Source organism: Lutjanus erythropterus, chromosome 1 (assembly GCF_056507025.1).
Source record: "Lutjanus erythropterus isolate fLutEry1 chromosome 1, fLutEry1.hap2, whole genome shotgun sequence".
Classification (NCBI taxonomy): domain Eukaryota; kingdom Metazoa; phylum Chordata; class Actinopteri; order Lutjaniformes; family Lutjanidae; genus Lutjanus; species Lutjanus erythropterus.
Genome location: NC_139317.1, coordinates 40,838,581 through 40,859,569, shown reverse-complemented (window position 1 = coordinate 40,859,569; position 20,989 = coordinate 40,838,581). Strand labels below are relative to the sequence as shown.

The 20,989-nt window shown below is 39.3% G+C and overlaps 1 protein-coding gene across 2 annotated transcripts in view; it reads right to left on the bottom strand.

The window, feature by feature from the left end:
• Positions 1–1,410: 1,410 nt before the first annotated feature.
• Positions 1,411–20,989, bottom strand: part of LOC146333287 (synaptosomal-associated protein 25-A-like) — a 52,232-nt gene continuing 32,653 nt past the window's right edge. The window contains exons 4-8 of one of the 2 annotated variants that reach the window (XM_084721902.1): positions 17,111–17,159; positions 10,624–10,741; positions 6,360–6,479; positions 4,608–4,752; positions 1,411–2,843 (exon numbers count right to left, since the gene is read on the bottom strand). In XM_084721902.1, the coding sequence (XP_084578028.1) occupies positions 2,775–2,843; positions 4,608–4,752; positions 6,360–6,479; positions 10,624–10,741; positions 17,111–17,159 (501 nt within the window). In that variant the 3' untranslated portion in view covers positions 1,411–2,774. Of the gene's footprint in view, positions 2,844–4,607; positions 4,753–6,359; positions 6,480–10,274; positions 10,393–10,623; positions 10,742–17,110; positions 17,160–20,989 lie in introns of both variants that reach the window. The other variant, XM_084721893.1, reaches the window with a different exon arrangement.

Below are 20,989 nucleotides of genomic sequence, written 5' to 3'. Positions count from 1 at the left end.
TCAATCATTACATGGTACACACCAGTGCTATATATATATCTGTGTTGACACTGCATATTTTAACCATTTAGCTCCAGTTTTAGAACAAATGACAAGCAGTCACGATAAGCTCTCTGACCTCTCACCTCCCTGTGGAGGGATCCAAGAAAAAACACATTATCTTGAATTTTATGACCATAACATTAAATTACACTTATGTTATATTAAGTGTTGTAAAGTGTTACATAGTAATAACTACTGCAAAGACAACTTTATAGGGTGAATAAATCTACTGTCATTATAACGTGTCTTTTCTTATTTAAAGCTAGATCATGTGACTGTGTTAAGGATGGAGATTGTCTGTCACGTGTCTGTCAGTGAAGGTAATGGCTGTGTTGACACCATGGAGATCAGTTTCCTTGAAATGAGATGAAATATGGGTAGAAAAGGGTGATAAGCACAGATTTCCTCAGAATTTTCTGTATTTATTTATTTATTTTTTTTTTTAGATTTTTTTCACATAAATATATATATATATTAAATAGTGTATTGATTCCCACAAAATCTTTATTTTATTTTCACATGATTAAAGTCTTCTTGTCAAATAGTAAAAAGCTCCCATTCTGGTCATCATAGTGCTCTTTGTTTGTGTCACATGATCCTTCCAAGGGCACAAAAGTAGTTGTTACATCCATAGTAAAGGTTCTGTTGATCTAATTCTTGGATTCATAATTTATTGCTTGTATTTTGGAGGATTTGAAGCTGAATCATCTGGAATAACATCAGCTAGCTACTGTGTGTCAACCTTAAGATGTTATTTAGCACATAAAACCACTAATGTTTTCATAACTAAGTCTTGAATACTCATTGTGGTTCAAACTGAAATAACTGCTGGTGTCTGCATTACAGTCATACAAGTTGATGCATGTCATATAGTGAACAAACATCTATAAAAATGCATTCTGTCCATTTTTATCTCCCAAATTGTCCCTGCTCAGCCTGGTGAGTTACACAGGACCATGATATCAACTCAAACCAGTATTTATGATGAATTAATTCAAATATTATCAAAATCGTAATGTGGCCAAGTGCAAAAATCCAAAACTCAGGACCTTCAATCTTTTTATAACTCAAAGTAAAATGTGTCTCAACATACCATTATTAATAAAGAATTGCAGTGCTACAGAGATCACCAGGCATAAGAGAACATGCTTACTTGGTACCAACCCCAAGAAAAAATCATATCATTATCATCATCATCTTTATATTTTTTTGACTGGAAATTAAATGCAAAAATTTCCACAAAAAATCCCACCAAAATCATGATTCATATTGCAATACCTGTCAAAATTATTGCAATATATATATTTTTTTTACACATCATTCAGCCCTTCCAGCATTAGAGGTCATAAGAATAGAAAGGAAGCTTAGTTTGGTTCTACAGTTATGATGGTTTTATTGGCATTTTCCAAGGTATTGATAATTTACAGTGATGGTCACAGTCTGGAAAGGTAAAGAGACATGAAACAAAGAGTGGCACTATTGCAGATAAATATGGGCCTCTCCTCTTTGTGGCCTACATATGTAGCATGCACTTGCCATGTTAGGATATTTTTGCCTGGATAAATGAATTATTCAGTGTCTTCTAGCAGCGGATGGACATGCATAACACACTTGACATTGCTAGGGTTGAATCGTGGGTAAAAGCAGTCTGGCCTGGTATGTGAGGAGGCTGTTGACCCCCCTGTGACTCTTCCAAGCAGTTGAACTCTAGCAAAGCTCCATCTCCTCCTTTCATTATCAATCACAATGTTATCTATTATGGTTAATGCCCAATGATGGTTAAACAGTGCTGTTCAGACCACAAACAAATGCAAATATCTGCATATACACTGAGCCGTGTGATGAAGTTTTCATAAATTACAACAAATCCATTAAATATTCAACCCTTGCTTTTGAATGGTCAGATTTAGCTCCCTGAGGAAAAGATATATACTATACAATCAATAGCATCAAATTGCGTTAATACTGCTCCATCGATAGAGTTGGTAAAATACTACACTAACAGTCAGGATCAAGACGCCACATTTTCATCCAAATGGCTCAAATACTTACAGAGTATCCATCATCTACTATGTTAGTAAGGTCTGCGTCTACATTTAATGATTTTGTATTTAAACAGTGGCCTTGGTTACGAGCTGTGAGGGCTGTATGTTCACTATATTCACCGCATATCACTGTGGCCTTATCATGTAGCATCACAACATCTTAACTGATGGATACACAGTGTGTCTTACATGGACAACACCAGAATACTGACATGGGGGGCGGGGTGGGGGGACATCTTGGAACAAGGTGTACATACAGTTTATGTTACACACAGACTTAAAAAAAAAGAGTGATGAAGAAAAACAGGACAAATGATGAAGATCAATGAGGCCATTGAAGAAGCACTATGTACAGTGTTGAATGGAGACAGTTTGAGTGGACGATGTGTGACAGAACTATAATTTCTTAACAAAATCAAAAGAGCGACAACACAGAACAACATTGACAACAAGGGGAGGGGAGGGGGATGTGATGTAAAGGACTGAGATGGGGCAGAGGGGTGTATGATATGTGCATGTGTGCAAACCTCTACAAGTATCACAATAAAAGCATGATGTTGCAGCGCCTGCTGTCGAGCATAGGAAGTAGGCGCTGGGCGTTGGTGTCGGGGGCTGGGTTTGGTCGGTGTTGTTATTTTTCGGGTGTTTGGGGTTAAACGGGGATGAAAGCACTTTCTTCGCGGCAGTTTAGCCACTGCCCAACATCTTTGTAGCACGCTGGTTGGCCTCGTCAATCCTGGTCTTGTTGGAATCGGCCTGAAAGAGAAAAGCACGGGCTGTTATACAGCTCAGCTAGCAGACGGTTGGAAAAATGTGGTAAAAATCAGTGGTAATGAGCACACACCAACCTGGTGTATTTGCCAGTCTGTCATTTTCAGATTTGATATCCTTAAGATTTTATTTGTCTAATGTGGAATTCTTAAAAAGATATTTCTTAAATAATAAATTTCCATTTTAGTTGAATTTAATGGATAATAAAGAAATCTGAATCTGAATATGAGGTCTCATGAGTATGCTGGGTGACTATGTCATTGACCCAGATGTAGATTCCTATGCATCAGGCCATAATGGTTGTTTCAGGTGCAAACTCCAAATCATACACTTCTGTATTCTGTTGCATGCAGTATGCATACAATGGGGACACTACTTTGTCGTAACATTGTGCCTTGCACTTTGACTCTCTTACTAATACTTCTGTCACACTGATGTTGGCCTTTCAGAGATATGACAACGATATGAAAACTTTTTTTATCGAACATATAAAGCAAAAAATATTGTTCTTAGGTTTATTTAGATTTAGCATAATGGGAAAGATTTACCAGAACGAGAGAAGCTCCATGGCAGGAGTAAATGCTGAGAAACTATAATTGACTGGGAGTATTAAAATAGTCAAAAATGTACTGGAACTGACCAGTACTAATGTTTATTTAACTATTTATTTTATTTCTGCTTATTCCTTAATTTTTAAGTGTTAAATTCTAGTAATGGTTGACAATGTATATGTTAAAATATTTAACATCTTAAAGAATTTTAAGCTTAAATGTCCTTTAATAAAGTTATTTGTTTAATAAAGCAGCCTTCTGAGCACTTTGTATTCTACATATAAAAGGTACATTTTCATTCCAATTCCAAAATGCACTATATCAGACAGCCAGTTTGATAATCGTTCGTTTCCCCTCTGAAATCTGTATCCATATCCATATCAGAAATCTCATATTGCTCTGGTTCTAATCAGAATAGCAAGAAAAGCATGCTGGCTTGCACACTGCAAAATGTGACCGGATGCAGTAGGACGTCCTGGTATTCCTTTTACATACTATGCATTTGTGACATACTAAATCTTTTCCTGACATACTAAATAGTATAATAGTACGTCTAATTGAATGCAACCCTCGTATGGCCCATACAGCCCCAAAAGCCAGATTTATGGAAATTATGCCAGGGTGAAGTGGAATTATCCTTTAGTGAAGACATACTGTATGTACTGGAGTAATGGACACAGTGCACAATTGGGATATTTAACACCCAGATTTCATCCATTGGCATGTGATTCAGATTTCCTCCATTATTACTGTGTCAAAACCAGGCTAAATCTGCTCAAAGGCAGCACAGCTGAATCTGCTGTCGCACAGCCTAATGCTGAGCATGTAATCCATGCTAAATATCAGCTAAATACTCTATAGATTAGCCACCATTTTTTTTCTAGATTTGTTGCCTTTCATGTACTTACTATATGTATATATTTTGGCATTACACTAATTCTAAATCTAACCACATTCTGGTTGCCCCTATAGTTTTCCATACCTTACCTTCACAATAACCAGCCTACACAGTAACATTTCACATTACTTTGCTTCTCCACCAACTAGTAGAGGGTGTTTTGCCTGGTAATAACTGAAACTAATTTGTTCCTGTCAATACGTATGAATTAAGAATAGTGAAGAATTCCCTAGAAATTAAGCACTCTGTCCCATCAATTACAGTTCCATATTCCTCATGGCAGTTCTCGTGGCACAGTACCTTCTCCATGATCCTATCGATCTGGCGGTTCTGGGTGTCGATCTCCTGGCCCATGTCCAGGGCCATGTGACGCAGATTGCCAATGATCCCGCCCACCTGCTCCAGGTTCTCATCCATCTCGTTCTCCCTGGCATCATCTGTTACCCTGGAACGCACAGGAGGAGGAAGTGGGGCAGGTTATTAGCCAAAGATAATTTGGTGGCCACTGCTGAGATCTCTTACAGCCTCATAAAGCCAGACAGGACAGTGCAGGCCAGATACAATGTGCTTTAAATATATTCTCGAACAAATAAATCACTAAGTCCTTTGAATTCAAATATTGTGACATGTAAAGATAAGATAATAAGTTTACTGGTTAAAATGTATCTACCACAGGACCTGCTTTATCAAATACAAGTTGGAGGCTGACTGAAGCTTTAGCACCATGGACAGCCCTTTACCTCAATCAGTGAAAGTCCTGGGGCACATTCAGTGTGTGCCCTATTTTACTACACTCTCTTGTTTGAGCACATAGATGCATTATAATGAACTAGATATGGTACTGTCACTCAGCCGTGCCTACAGTTTTTCCAGAAGCCACTCATGGTAATGCAATGAAAAGTTCCCCTGCACCCCAAAAAGTGGTTCCCCCCATAAGCCACCATTATAAAAGACTGTTGACAGGACACTTCAAACTGCATGGAGGTTTTATCTTTGTACATTGTCCTAGAGCAGAGAAAAGTAATTAAAATTCCGTGATGTCATTACAATGTAAAGTCTGTAGGCCGAGCAGATACTTGTGGGCTGATGCAAGGGGGGAAACACTACTATGCATATTCAGTGGGCCGTGTAAACAGGAAGTAAACCTGGAAGCTAGAAAACCTTTTCAGCTTATGCACCAGGTGAGCAACTCTCAATGGACTGAATAGGCAGCATCTTTGTGTACTGTATCTAGTTCATTGGAATATAGTATCTAAGGCTGTACAAGTTTCCTTGACACAGTGTGCAGTGCACTTGGAGTTATGTGTTCTCGTGTTTGGTAACTGTGTCAGAGGTCTTACCGAATCAGCAGTAACGTGTATGTAAACCCTGCCAAAGACTTGCATAATACAACATGATGTTTGCATTTAAATAAACATTTTGCTGTGTTTTGTTTGGGCTGAATGCACCACTGTTCTTCACGGAATTGAAAGACCTCAGCAGGAAACACTTCACTAGGATCCACAAGGCTCCCATTTAGAGGGTCAGGACTCCTTAAGCATGTCTCAGCTTGATTAAAATGAAGCCCTGCTACATAAAATTGAATTCATTTTTGCTGGACATATGTGTAGTTTTTCCATGGATAGTTTTACTTCTTTATGTTTTGAACAATATTGAAATGACAAAGTTTAGAGGTGAAAAATTTCCCCTCATAAACTTCAGACACCTGTGATGGAATATCACAGGTAAAAAAAGATCAGAATTTGAAGTAAATATTTCATATGTGTAAGCCATCACAGTAACTTCATATTAAATCTAATTAATTCAGAAATGTTGTCATCATGTTGTTAAAGTGGCAAATAGTATGAAAATACGTTACCAACTGACATTGTCCATACTGATGTTGAAATGTTTCTTTAAAAGCCAAAATGCGTGACCTATTCCAGGATCAGTGTTTTGTAGAACTACGCACACGCACACAACCATACATGAGGACTTAGGCTGACACACAGAAACAAGCAAGCACGCCAACTACGCATACGCAAAGGGTCACACGCACACGTACACACTTACCTGCGGATGAAGCCCCCACTGATGGCCATCTGTTCACGCTCGTCCACCACTCGAGCCCCTGGCTGGCTGTTCACCACTCCATCCTGGTTCCCTCCCCAGGCCTGGCCCCCGCCCTTAATCCTACCACACACACATTTCAGTCAGGGACAGCATAACTGTTTTATTGTGTGTGTATGAATGCATTTGTCGGTGTATGTGTTTGTGTGTGCACTTGTTTACTTGTTTCTGGACGTAACAAAGACTCTGCGTGTGCATTTGAGTGTATGCTGGTCATTATTTGTGACAGTGTGCATGTGTGCACAATGCAGTGTGAATGTGTATATGCATGTCTGTGTAAATGCATGTTTTAAAGCAATTCACAATTAAAACATATACTGCCCATGAATATATGTTTAGAATGCATTGCATAATATGATGTCAAGCCAATTAACCTACTAAAAGCAACATGGCAGCCACGTATGTTAAACTTACATACATGCATTTGCAATCTGTTGGTGAATAATTGATCCAACGTGCAGATCAATTGAATCTGAGCACAATAAGCTCATACAGTATGTTGCTTGTGATAGCAAGGTCCTTTCAAGACGCAGGACACTGTCTCCCACAAGCACATACAGAAGAGCATAACAAACACAGAACATAATAATGAGACTCCAGACAGAGGACACACAGACACGCACAAACATGTAAACATGCAGATTGAGACGACATGCATGGGAGGGGAAAACACGTGAAGAGGAACGGGATCAGACACATGCTGTATCTATTAAAAGAAAGCCGAACAGTTAGATCTGTTGTAGAGAACCAACAAAAAAAAAAAAGTGAAAAGTGATCATTTTGCATGCGAGTAGCAGTGATCAGAGTAATACAGTAGCTGTGAGCAGCCCTTCATTTCATCTGGATGGATCAGTCTGTAGGATGACACACTGTATACAGTCAAATAGGCAAATGTAATTCTTAGCGTTTGTTTAATTATGCTTGGAGTACCTGAGGAGTGGAGGTCACCACTGAGGGCAACACAATGAGCAAAGTTTATTCTATCTACAAGTTTTATTTGGTCAATTTTCAATGAAAGACAATTACTGTATGCACCATTGTTGTCTTGAGGTGGTGGACTACACCCATCAGGTGCTCCAGACAGTATATTAACAAGCAAGAATTATTTTTCTTATGCTATTTGACACTGCCATATAAAGAGTCTAGATCAGATGAAACACATGACATAACCACAGGATTACATAACAAGTGGTTCATGGTGGGGAGGACCAAAGAGCTATAGAACAGACAAGTTCTGAACCCAAAACACATACAGAGGTAGGACCAAAATGGACCAAATAAAGGTAGAAAACTCTTGATATACCCTAATACAGAAAACATACAACTAAATAAAAATTCAGGAAGAGAGTATGAACAAGAAAGTGACACCAACTCCTACAAAACGATGGCTGTGACGCAAATAAAGCAGATTAGTCACATGTGCTACTGTCAATATCCTGTTCAGCCCTGTTTTGGAAAAGAGTCATCTGTTGTTAAAATGTCTACTGATTTATTTAATCTCCAGAATGGATATTAAAGTTGTGGCAGTACATAGTGAAGACAAAGAAAAGTATGTACTAAGTTTACCATTCTAGGTCAGATCTAACAGAAACTATTTTTTAATTCTGTTTGAGTTCAATAAGACTAACAAACTGCACAATCTACACTAATTTCTGACTTACAGATACAGTGGCTTATTCCACATACTGCATTTGGTAAATCATTAATGCATCACTTAATTCATTCACAGAAGAATATCTGTGAAACCTCTGCAAACTCATTTCTTGGTTTGTCAGGCACTTGTGTTTTCTATAGCTCTGAGATAGACAACTGTATACAGTACACGTATTGGTCCCAGAGTAGAGTACGCTCAGACATGACTCAGTGGCCATAGTTTGGCTGTTGAAGGGCCGAAGAACAGATCACACAGGAGTTTGGCAAAGCTAGCATTGGAAATCCACCTTCATATCAAAGCTTTCAAAGTAGAAATACAGAATTTAGAAGGATAACAGCTGATGGTAAGTTTGCCCAGAGAAATGGTTTGCCTCACTCTTGTATGATATTTCAAGATGCAGGACCGTCCTGAGGGAGGAGAGGCAGGGACCAATTGAGGCATCCTACTTGTCATCTGAGGGTCATGTGCCGAAGCTGGTGTGTGGAAGAGCCAGTTAGACTTTTTAGCAGCTCTCATGGCTTAAAAGTACAGTGTTGATTATAAAGTTACTGTACTGGACTGTTAATAAGTGATGAAATAACATGTTGCACCAACTTAACATCTGTAATGAACAGTACAGCACAGAGAACACCCTGGCCAATATTTAGGCTGGTTTCCAATCTAACCAGTTCACGTGTACTGTCTAAAATTTGCATAAAAAACAGCATTCATTCAAGTATAAATCACATTAAGAACTAGGACCCCAAAAATGACACTTAAACAAATAGCTTGACATTTTGATAAATATACCTATTTGTTTTTTCTGCAGAGTTAAGTGGGAATATTGACATCACTCTATGCTAAATTTGAAACTACCACCAGCAGACTAGCTAACTTAGCTTAGCACAAAGACTGTAAACAGGGGGAAACAGCTAGCCTGGCTCTGTCAGAGGTTTAAGAAAATGCCCAGGGCTCACTAACTAAAACATTATATCTTATTTGTTTAAACCTAGGTGTTGCTTAATGAATAGTCTGCTGCCTAACCCCCCCTAAAACTTCAATATGTTGTTCTTATACTGTCATACATATTAAACAAACAAGATACAGTGTGTTAAATAATGAAGTTTAGATGTATAGTAGGATTTTATTAGCTCTGAATGAGCCAGGCTAGCTGTTTCCCTCAGTTTACAGTCTTTGTGCTTAGCTAAGCTAAGTGTCTACTGGCTCCAGTCCAGGATTTACATTAGCCTTCATATGCAGGCTTTTGCTGGCATTGTATGTAGTTGTTCATCAGATATCAATGGCCAGAATAACCCATGGGAAAAATGCTATATAATATAAATATATGAAATAAAAGTATCATATTTTTAAACAATCTAAGTAAATTACTTGACAATATTCTGTTCAAGTTTGGTGTATGCTCCCCATAGCCAAGTGGCAGCACAGTACTGAAAGTAGCATTGCATCTGACCTTTTGTTTTATTAATTCCACTCTGTGTCCAGCCATATATTTAGCAACACCAGAGGGGTATCAATGTTCTTATCTAACTCTCGGCAAAAGAGGAAATAAGCGTATTTCTCAAAATGTCAAACTATTCTGACTGACTCATCATATTGTTTAGCTGCAGGTATCAATATACAGTATTAATTAATTCATGTAAAAACATGTAAAACACTAATGTGATTAGTTTTTTAAATAGCAGCAAACGTGATAAATTCAAATCAGTCATTTGGTGTGGAAGGCAACTAGTTGATTTATTCTTTGGTTGGACTTTGAACGCAGCATGATGCATCATGCTGCAGGGTGTTAGGGTGGGGGCTCGGGTGGGGTTTAGGGGGGTGGTGGATGTTGTGGCCCAGATCCCTGCTGACGCTGCTACTTCCTGGAAGAGAATCTCTCATCCAATGTGGAATGAAGGGCTTTTGATGACAGCAGCCATGGAGGCTGGAGAGCAAATATCGGACCTGTTGTGCGGATGTGTGTGTTGTTCATGCATGCAAACAGTCTCTCACTTGATGTCAGTTTTGACTTCAGCAAACACACCCACACACATGCATGTATTGCAGGTGCCTGTTTCCGAGTTTGTGTCGTTGTTGTGGCTATGGGCCTGACTGCTCACACCACGGTTCACCATGCTCTATACACCAGAAGCAGGCAGACGGATAGAGAGGCAGGAAGGCAGGCACTGAAACACATGCAGTCAGGCGACACAGGCAGCACCTACTTGTTACAGGGGCATGAACATAGACCACAGAACTGTCCTAGATTGTTCAAATTCTTTTCTGCATCCTTCATGTCCTTATTGATTTGGTCCATCCCCTCCTCGATGCGCTCCAGTTGCTCTGATTACCAACACATTGTCATTTTTCCCAGCAAAAGAACGAAAGCACATGAGAAGAGAAGAGAGGAGGAAGAGGTCGCGGGGTGGTAGGTAGGGAGGGAAGTAGAGAGGGGGAGACAAAGGAGAAGAGACAAAAAAAGACATTGACTGTGACAAGAGAGACATCAGACATCACCACCACCACCAGCACTGGACAGGCAAGAGCTCGGGGGGGCTCCTGGCCGGTACCTACTTTTTAATACATGGGCATATCAGACCACAGCATTGTCCTAAATCTTTTAAATCTTTCTCGGCCTCCTTCAGGTCTGCGTTCACCTTGTTCATGCCCTCCTCCACACGATCAAGTTGTTCTGGTGAGGACAAAGGCATGAGAGTAGTGAAATGAATGTGACTGGTTTGTTTTTCGAAGGGTTGGCGCTCTACTCTACAGTGCAAGAGGCAAAAAATGTTTCCTCTAGATGCAGAGGGCAAAGCAGGCAACAAGCTTTAAGAGTAGCTCAAAAACAAACTGCTCTTTCTTCCTCTGTTGCTTTGCATGTGAGTTTCTTTCTCTGGATTCTACACAGATCCAACAGCTTTTTGTTTCCTACCTTCATCCAAAGCGACAAACTGCTGATGTGAGTCAGTATTTCATGAGTGTGATGAAAAGCATCATTCAGGCACATGAAGTCACCACTGCTTCAAATGGTCACAGAGCTATAAAAAGCTCTGATTCAAGGTCAGATCCTGTCTCGCTGGCTGGTTAATGGTTATAGGACAGGATGGCAGTAATCTCCATCAGTGGCATTTTTTTCTTGCAGGACTCCAAAGGTTCGATTTGTCACATTGTAGAGCAAAGGACACAGATGATCATATAACACTGCCTCAAGATCCATAGAAATGAGTGCTACTGATCCACAGCCAAGGCCTGATGTAAAGGAAATCTTAAAATATCTACAGTTATGCTGAAGCTGCCAAAGGAAGGAGGTCTCATACAACATACAGTGAAGTAGTGAAGCAGATTGTAACTCAGATTTCATCTCCACCTCTGACAGTTAACAAAAAGCTTGCAAAACCTTGCTTAGGTGTTTTTTCTGGAGTTAAAATAATGAAATAATGTTACGGACCATTGTATGAGCTGCACAGAAATCTGCTATTGGTGCATAACATTAAAAAAGAAAATCAGTTTCTTGAGAGTTAAAGTATTTATAGCCAAAGGAAGGGTTGCTACACCCAAAATATAAGATGGCAACATTTATTCTGGGAAGGCTGAACAATAAATTCTGTCATCCCATTTGAAGGGATCGTCACCTACAGTTAGGAGAGAGGCACCAGGACACAAGCTAAGTAGTGTACTGAGGTAGACAGGGTTGGCAGCAAAATGTATTTTAGCCACCGCAAAAAAGGTCCGCCTAAAAAAAAAATAAATATCAGTTTGAGTGTACGCCATATTTAGAATATTTTCAGTTTTGCTTTCTGTCAGACAGCTTTTTCTGAATTGAAATCACTATTATATAAGCCAAATACCATTCTCTTGTGAACAACCAAACTCTGTAGGTAAAATCACAAATTTTACCTTGCAGAAAACAGGAGCTGCTGGTCTACTGCTGCCTTGATCTGTTGGTTTGTTTGTGTTATTGTGTGGCTTCAGAGTTTGAAAAGGTTAGTTCAGATTCACTGAAGCCACACACTAGCACAAACCAGCAGCTCCTCTGTTCTGTGAGGTAAAATTACTGATTTGCCTATGGAGTTTGGTTGTTTTGGAGAGAGTGGTCTTACATAACAGCAGTTTCTCATCAGAAAAGGCTGAAAGGTAAGGCAGTGAAAGTATTATAAATATACTGCACACTTAAATTGAAACTCTGACCTGGCATCTACTGTATGTAATACAATGACTATCGATAAGTATCTCTCTCAACCCCACATCAAATGATCCTGACTATCCCTTTAATACAAAATAGGAGCAAAGTCGTACCATATAAAAGAAATACATCTGGGTTGGCTTTTGCTCATTTGTTCTACATAAATGCATTCCATCTGGCTCAGTTTTCTCTTCTTTACTTATCTTACTCTCTTAAAAGCCGGAGTTGAGTACTGAGTGCAAAATAAATGGAAGAAACTTTTCCAAAGAAGAGTAGACATGTCTTAAAAGCAGAAGAGAGAGGATCAGAAAAAAGATTAAGATGAATGTTATCAGGTAGCTGTAAGGTAGAAATCTACTACTACGTGTAAATGGAGCTGCTTCACATGACAACTAAATGGCCTCCTGCAGTAATCCCAGGCAGAGCGAGGGATTGAGTAGAGGAGGAACGTGAGAGTGAGACAGAGGCATTGTTTATCTCCTCAGCCTCGGACAGCCAGGCCAGACTTAACCTGCCTCCACCCTCCGTCTGCGGATTATAGCGTGAAGGCCTCCCGTCCTCGCCCGCAGTCAGTAACAGCTTTAACCGGTTAGAAAGTAGGATGATTCAAATCAACATAAAACATGTACAAGAGTTTTGACTTGTTGTAGTAGGACAAGGTGTTACTGACATTAATTACAACTTTAATGATGCCTCTGTTCTATTAAAGTGTCTCAGTAAGCTGTGACAGTGGGTCAGGCACAGGATCAGAAGCCTGTAACTGAAGCAGCAAAATGGAATTCAGCCATCATTAGTTTCATCATTTATACAGGTGCTTTTCAAACAGTGACATGTCAAGATGTCTACAATCGGATCTGTGTCAGGTTATTATATTTCAATTTTTTATGTTATGACAGATGATGGACATGATATGATTTAACCTATAGTTGTTCAAGATCAGTAGGGCTGAGCAGTGTGCAGATTAATTAGGCTCCACCCACTGTAACCAAAGATTCCAGTAGGGGGCAGAGCCTGTGTGAGAACTAAAGTGATAATATTAATATTATATAAGCCCCTCTGTCACATCCTGCTCAAGAGGAAAAGATATACTGTGTGGGGCACATGTACTCAGTAGGCATGTCCTGATTGGCCAGCTCAGCATATGCAAATTTTTAATGGATGAATATGAACATGTGATTGGATAGAGTTATTATCCATGAAGTTCAGTAGAGGGCTCAGCCTGTGCTCCTAGAACTAGCATTACAATATCTTAACTTTTGTTACATTATCCAGGAGACTCCTGTGTTTCTATTAGATCTTGACGATACATCAGTTGACCAATAATATCAGCCTAATATTGGCCTGTCACAATTACAGCTGTACATCGGCATATATGTTGTCCAATATGTGCCAATATGAAAACTTTTTTTTCACAGAACACAATGCAGATTTATTTGTTAGCACTGTAGGCACCATTCTTTGCATATTTTACTCATTTTTATTAATTCAGGTTTACCATCTGTACATATTTTACTCTATTATTGTTTTTTTATTTATAGTTATATATAATTATTAAAAATATGAGTGAAAGTTAGTTTCATTGCCCTGATATCATTTTGGACACTGATGTTTATTTTTTTAACTGTATAATATCCTGCCTCCATACTTTAGTCATAAGTGTTGCAAAAAATGTGCATTTATATATGTTCTATATTCTCTACATCATATCCTGTATAAAGAATATTGGAAAATATATTGATATTGGAATTTTTTTACTCCCAAATATCAGTATCGGCTCAAACTACCTTTAAGTAACTTTGAGCAGAACTGAAACTGTATGTTGCTCTTAAATTCACTTTACTCACAGTGTCATGAGATGAAAATGAAGGCAAATCAGACACTAATTTGTGCGACTCAGCAGTACCTGGGAACTAGTCAGAGTTGTTGGTTGACTGTGTGTCACAGTTGGCGTTTAAGTAAATCTGGTTTTTGTTTGTCAGCTTTGAACACTGATCCGAGAGTGAGATTAAAAAAAAAGAAATGATGAAGATGAGGATGAGCCATAAAAGTGACAAAACAGAGATGAAGTAGTAAATTCTGTGATCTTCAGTTATCAGTTTAAGAAGACACAAATCAACAACGCGCCTTGGCCATTTTTCAACCTTAAGGAGCTACAATCACACCGGCGCTTTGTGCTCAGAGCTGAGGCGTTGCGAGCTGCTTGTGGCGTGTGCTCACTGAGGTGGAGCTGCAATCCATCAGCTCTGACTGAAGTGTAATTCAGGTCAACATGTATGTAACAGTCAAGCAGGGAGGGACTCATTAGCTGCAGTGAGACCCCCACCACAGGTAATGCATCACTGCTGAGATGACAAACCTCTTCCATGTGTATGTGTGTACATGTGTAGGCGTAAAGGGCAGGGGGATTAGTTTCACCCTAGTTTACAGCTTAACAAGCCCTGCATTAATTAAAACAGGCTTGGCAAGCTATTACTTTTGATTTTTTTTCTTTTTTTTAATATAAGAGGGAATTCTTGATTGAATTATAGAAGCTTGTGTGGTTCAGTCCTTGTAAACAGGTGAAATGAGAAGGGCAGAACGAATGACAAGAAAGAGCTACATCATTATTGTGACCAAAGTGATCTGCAGGCAAAGGAACAGGAGAAGAAGAATGTACAGTAGAGGTCAGGAGAGAGAAGTGAAGGGACTGAGAGCAAAGGCTGATGGGAAAGAAGAGAAGGAGCATGAAATAAAGAAGAGAAGAAGAGGAAGACAGAGAGACAGATGGGGGATCGGGTTAAGAGGACATTTGCTGAGAGGCAGAGGTAATTTAAATCTGTGAATTGATTGCTGCCCTGTGCTAACAGCAGTGAGCTGTGTGCTGTAACAGCCGTTACTCTGGGGGGTGAAGAAGATGGGAGGAAGGAGAAAGATAGAGAGGAAACAGGCTATATGTTCCTTTGACAGGCCAATTAGGCTGCTCTTTCACGCATGCAGCTGAGCACAAGCCTTTGGTAATACACAGACACACACATCCACTACACGTACTGTGACTCGACGATCACCTACACACAAAAAATTTTATTTTATCCCAGGTACAAACAGTAGAAGCATAGAATTTCCATTTAAGTCTTAAAGACTTTAATCTGATGAAGGACACACACATTAGTGTCAGTGTGTTCCTACGCTTTACTGTACAACTGCCAAGTGAATCAAACCTGTGACCTTTGTCGCCCTGACCAAGACTTTCAGAACAAAGGAGGACGAAGAAATGATAGTGTCAAACTGGGTGGTAGTGCAGACAAACTTAGCATGTGTATCTACTCTTTTCACACAGTCACAGCCCACAGAATCATATTGCATATTAACATAGGTTTATTTTTTTTTCAGGCCATCAGACACTCTCCTACACGCTAACAAAAAAAACTGTTCAGCCTATAGGCACCTTCTGGTTCTTCATCAGAAATACCATATGAACACAGCAACAAGCATTGATTTATTTGTTTTGAAGTGGTTTATGCCTTTGTTTTACTGCTTAAAAGTACTTAACATACAGCTAAAATATAATGAGTTAGATTAAGTTAATATATAGGGGAGTCTGGGGAGTGTTGTAACACTGTCAGTTTGACCAATCAGAAAAGTGCTGTGTGTCTGTGAGCAACATTGTGGATTCTTCAGGTAAGAAAGTAACATTTTTCATCAAAATTAGCATTTTGATTTGATGTTTTGCCTTCATGTTACCTTCAAGGCCATGAGCTAAATCAGTGAGCTATGCAGTGGCTGTTGATGCGGGGACAGTTGCAACATTTAATTTAAAATAATGAGAATTGTGCATTGTGTGCAGGGAACACTTTGCAAACTCGAGGCCAAAAAAAGTGTGGGCCAAGTGTAGGGTTGCAAAGTTTGTGCATTCGCCTTAATGCTAACAACTGATTAATTAATTATTCCTTAACAATTAAGACATAAATGAATGTTTTTTCCAATTATTTTTTATTGTTTTCTTCAAAAAATAATGTCAAATCAGGTGCAATTACTGCCATGTCTAGACCAGTGATTACTATATTTTTAAATGGATAATTTCTGAACAGTTATTAATCAATTAATGATTAATCGTTAAAATCCCTGGTCAAGTGGTTACATTGTCAGCTCTGGGCTCACAAAGTCTGCACCACAGGGGCTTCCATCTACATTTGCAACAACTGTGACCCCTTATGTGACACTTGCAAAAAAGTTTTTTTTTTCATAAATTTGATAGTGTGGATCTTAATTCAGCAAATTACCTGTCATTGTTACATCAATCTCCAGATAGTGTTACAACTCACCCCAGGAGTGGGGTAGGTTATAACATGGAGACTCTTTGTATTTGACATTAACTCACAAAATCTGTGATTGTGTAGTAGACAACCAACTGAGTTTTATTTGTTGAAGACAAATGTGGGTACCGTGTATCAGTCTGAGAGATCAAACACAATGAACCACTGAGTTACTGATGCTCGAACAGAAAGTGTCATTAGCGTCCCCAGTCTCCCCCTACACATTTCTGATAAATGCAGTTACCATTAAAGTGAGGTAACAGGGCAGCAAAGCAGGAGGCTGGCTCAACAGGCACATCCAGTATAATCATTTAGCTGCATTAGTTACTTTCAAATACTTGGCAGAAGCTATTTCTGCTCACACAGAAATGAAGTGTTCCTCTGCTTTAGTAATTATAAAACCATAATGGCAATTTTCCTCTGGGTTGTAAATTTGACAGGGACTCTACATTGTTATACTGGACATACTGCTGATGTCATTATAAAGCATAAAATAGCAGCAGGAAAGAATCAGTAGCGAAGGAGATTAAAAGTGAAGACAGCTGTTAGAGAGACAGTGTTTAGTGTTCTCTCCCTATGAACTTACCTCCCTGCTCATCCAACATGACCAGAGTCCTGATGCCGGCATCTTTACTCTAACAGACAGACAGACAGACGGACAGACAGAAAGAGAGATGGGAAAAAGAAAGAGAAGAAGAGAAGTTGGGAAAAAGAGGAATAAATGTGACAGATCAGTGAAGGTCAACAGAGCAGAACAGAGCAGAGCTATCAGGACAGCAGAGGTGGGTCAAATTACAATTTGAAATCAGTTTTTGGAGTGTGACTGATCTCGTCTGGCACCACTGAGACAGCTTGACTTTAAAAGAATATTTTGACATTTTGGGAAATGGACTTACTCACTCTCTTTCCAAATGTTGGACAGAAGATTCAGAGCGCTCTCATATCCGAGCTCTCAATATGAAGATAAAGCCAGAGGAACATTAGCTTACAGGGTTTGACATTAACCATGGCTCATTAGCCCGACACTCGGTGGCCACCTGTCATAGCACAACTTTCCAGTTCCTAAAACATCCTGATTCCTTTATACCCTTCAGTTAAATGTTCTATGAGAACAGCAACAACAGTCAGCCTTGCCAGGTGTGTGTGACAAAATCAGCTCAGTGGCTGATTGAAACCAGCCAAAAACCAGCCCAACAGCCAATAAACCTGGTGCCAGCAGATGGAGAGCATAGACACGTCATACTTATGTGTGTTTATGTGTATTTGCGTGTGACATGTACTAGGTCTCTTTGATCTGGAGTCAGTTTGGTAGGGTTTAGGTTGAAATTATTGCATTTCAAATATGAATAGATATTATTATTGTGATTTTCATGTAAAATAGGTCCACCAAACCAGCAGACAAAAAAGTCATCCCACAGCAATACTTCAAAAGTGGCACAATTCCACGAAAAAAACCATTGCAACCCTGACAACAGTACTTGTTACTGGCGAGCTACCGATGTAATGGGCTACCAAAGTTATGGTTTACAAAGCACACTCCAGCTGCTAACACGATCACACAGGAGAACCAGAAGCACCAAACTACAAAAAAAATGAAATGGCAACAAAACTGTGAATCAAAGCAGGAGTTTCAGTAAGGCTGTGTTAAGTTACGTTAAATTCTTTTTCGAGTGCTTAAAAATAGGTTATCAGTGCCTGGCTTAGCTTAGCATAATCACAGGAAACAAGGAAACAGCTAGCTTGGCCAACAAGGCCCTAAATGTGGGGGCATTTTTGATGGCCCAAACGGATTTCATGTAAAAACAATACAGCGAAGGCCGTTAAATGTACCCAAAAAATCTGGTGTGTTGCAGGGATTTATCAGCAGAATTGAACAGATTAAAAATTGTGTTTTCATAACCTAAAAATGAGCCCTTTACATCTACAAAAGGATCCTCTACCAAAGAGGCTGTCATGTCACCACTGTTTCTACAGTAGCCCAGAATGGACAAACCAAACACTGACTCCTGATCCCACTTTTGCAAATATTACAGCAATAGCAGTTTCTCCCACATGATTGGAGAGTCAACGTGTTTATGGTTTGCAAACCCACTGCTAAACCCTACATACTGGTCCTTTAATGCAGCCTTCTTTAGCTAGCTAAGCTAAGCACCAGCTGACTCTGGCTTCACATACAATAGACAGACATGAAAGTAGCATCAATCTTCTCATCAAACTCTCAGCAAGACAACTAATAAGCATATCTTCCAAAATCTTGATCCACACAATAAACAATAAACCATCATCAGTCAGAAATTAGAAGAATAAATTTATTATATTTGACCCAAGAATGCAGCAAAGTCATAGAAATAAAACACTACAAAGGAAATAAACACTGCTCATCTTGAGAATCTCATTATGAAAAGGTCTTGTATCGAAAGAATGCCACCATTGTGCCCTGAAGTAAGCTACATGATCTTTATTTGCTCACAAAGAGTGAATGTGTGAAAATCAAAGAAACATATCCATCAGTGGTACAAGGGAAGTGGTTAAACCCTTGAAAACCCTGTGGGACTACCTGTCAAATTTATTTCTACGGCCCCGTTTAAGAAGCATGTCTCATACAGAGACAGACATAAATCCCACAAATCAACAATTGGGCATAAATCAAATTTGCAAAGAAAGAAGAACAGAAAAACCTCTCAAAATGCAACAAATACATTCAGGCATGATCCTGCACAGATTCCTGGGATAAACTCGTCCACCAAATGGCATGTGCTATATTTGTTATGCTCACTGGGCTGGTACCACAGATTTGTTGACAAAGCTCCAGTCATGTAACATTCTGATTTGGCTTACAGAGCTGGCACACGCTCAAACCTGAACGTTCACGCAGACCCGTACGCTGTTATTTCTCTGCGCACGGGGCTTCATCACATAATAACACACTTCAGTAAGCACACAATAACCACATTAACCAGTGCGCACGCGGCAAAACAACAGCTTTGTGCTCTCCATGAGCCCGAGGCTTCCTCTAACAGATATTAAAGACCAAAGGCCGTTCAGTTCATGCATCAGTTATTTTGGATCAAAGTGTGCTCTGACCTTCTTGGAGCAGTGATAGATAGAGAGCTACGCTGGAGGCCAGTTAGACATGCCACTGATATTAGTATCAATCAGACCAACTGCGAAAGACATCTGCCAGTGGCCATGAATCTGTATCAGTGTGAAGTTAAATTATTTCTGATCAATGAGCACTGAGAAAGCGTTCTCTGGGTGACTAAAAATCAACTTAGAGGGAGAAAAGTGGTTCATTTCGAAAATTCAGCTGAGCGCATATTTGCAAACGCGTGTGGTGAACTGCATGTTTGCCCACTAGGAATCATGGGAAAACACAGACATGGGAGGGCAGTCGTTGCTCCTGAACTACAGGACAGGATATCTGACGACGCCAACTGGCACACTTTGATGTGATGACATCACATCTTTCTTTATGGTTAGTTAAACGTGCACACACATGCACACAGGCGGGTATTTTTCACACATTGCTGTGATACAGTGAGTCACAGAGGCTCTGTTAAGGACCTGATGATGTTTTACAAGTTCCTCTCGAAATAATTTTAAGGAAATGAACATGGATAACATGAATAATTTAAACTCATCCTTCTTTTTTTCTTTGTTTCTATGCTTAGCAGCAGCTAATGTAAAGAAGTCCATCTTGAAAATGTGAGGTTTAAAAACATGTAGTTGATTATTAAGGTAGGAAATAGTGTTGTCTATTATATTTTTTCTTAAATTGTGGTCTGCCCCAAAACTTATGTTGATGAGGAGAATTAAAGGTTTTACTAAAACAATCAAGGTTGTGTCTGCACCAGTTACAATAATTATAACTTTTGTAATTATAACTAAAAGCTAAAGGCAATACACGCAGCAAATGAATTAAAAATAATAATAATAACTGGAGTAAAGAAGATTGAAAGAAGACAAAGAATGAGAGCAAGAGGTCTGTTGACATTAAGACAGAGTAGCCTGGTATTGATTTCTCATTGAGACGTCCACTCTGCTGTGTCCTGCAGTCTATTCTAATTCAGTCACTGTGGAGACAATCGCACCAGTGGGACCCACATGTCCACCTGCTGCCCTGCTGTTTGTCATCCACGACCTGAGGTCTTATCTGATAAACACAAATCTACTGGATCGAAATATATTTTGCAACTATATACCAACAAATGATAAGTTGATTGTAGGGTTGCAGGGTTTTTTCAGTAGCAGTAGTAGTAGTAGTAGTAGTAGTAGTAGTAGTAGTGGTAGTATTAGTAAAAGTATTGAGTGCTGATACTCAGCTCTGCTGATAATAAAGATAATAATTACATAATACTGTATACTGTGATATTTTCTGAGACTGTTATACCATGAAAATCTCATACCATTGCAGCTCTAGTTGGTTGATTAAATATGACAAAGGACATTATCTAATTCCTGGAAA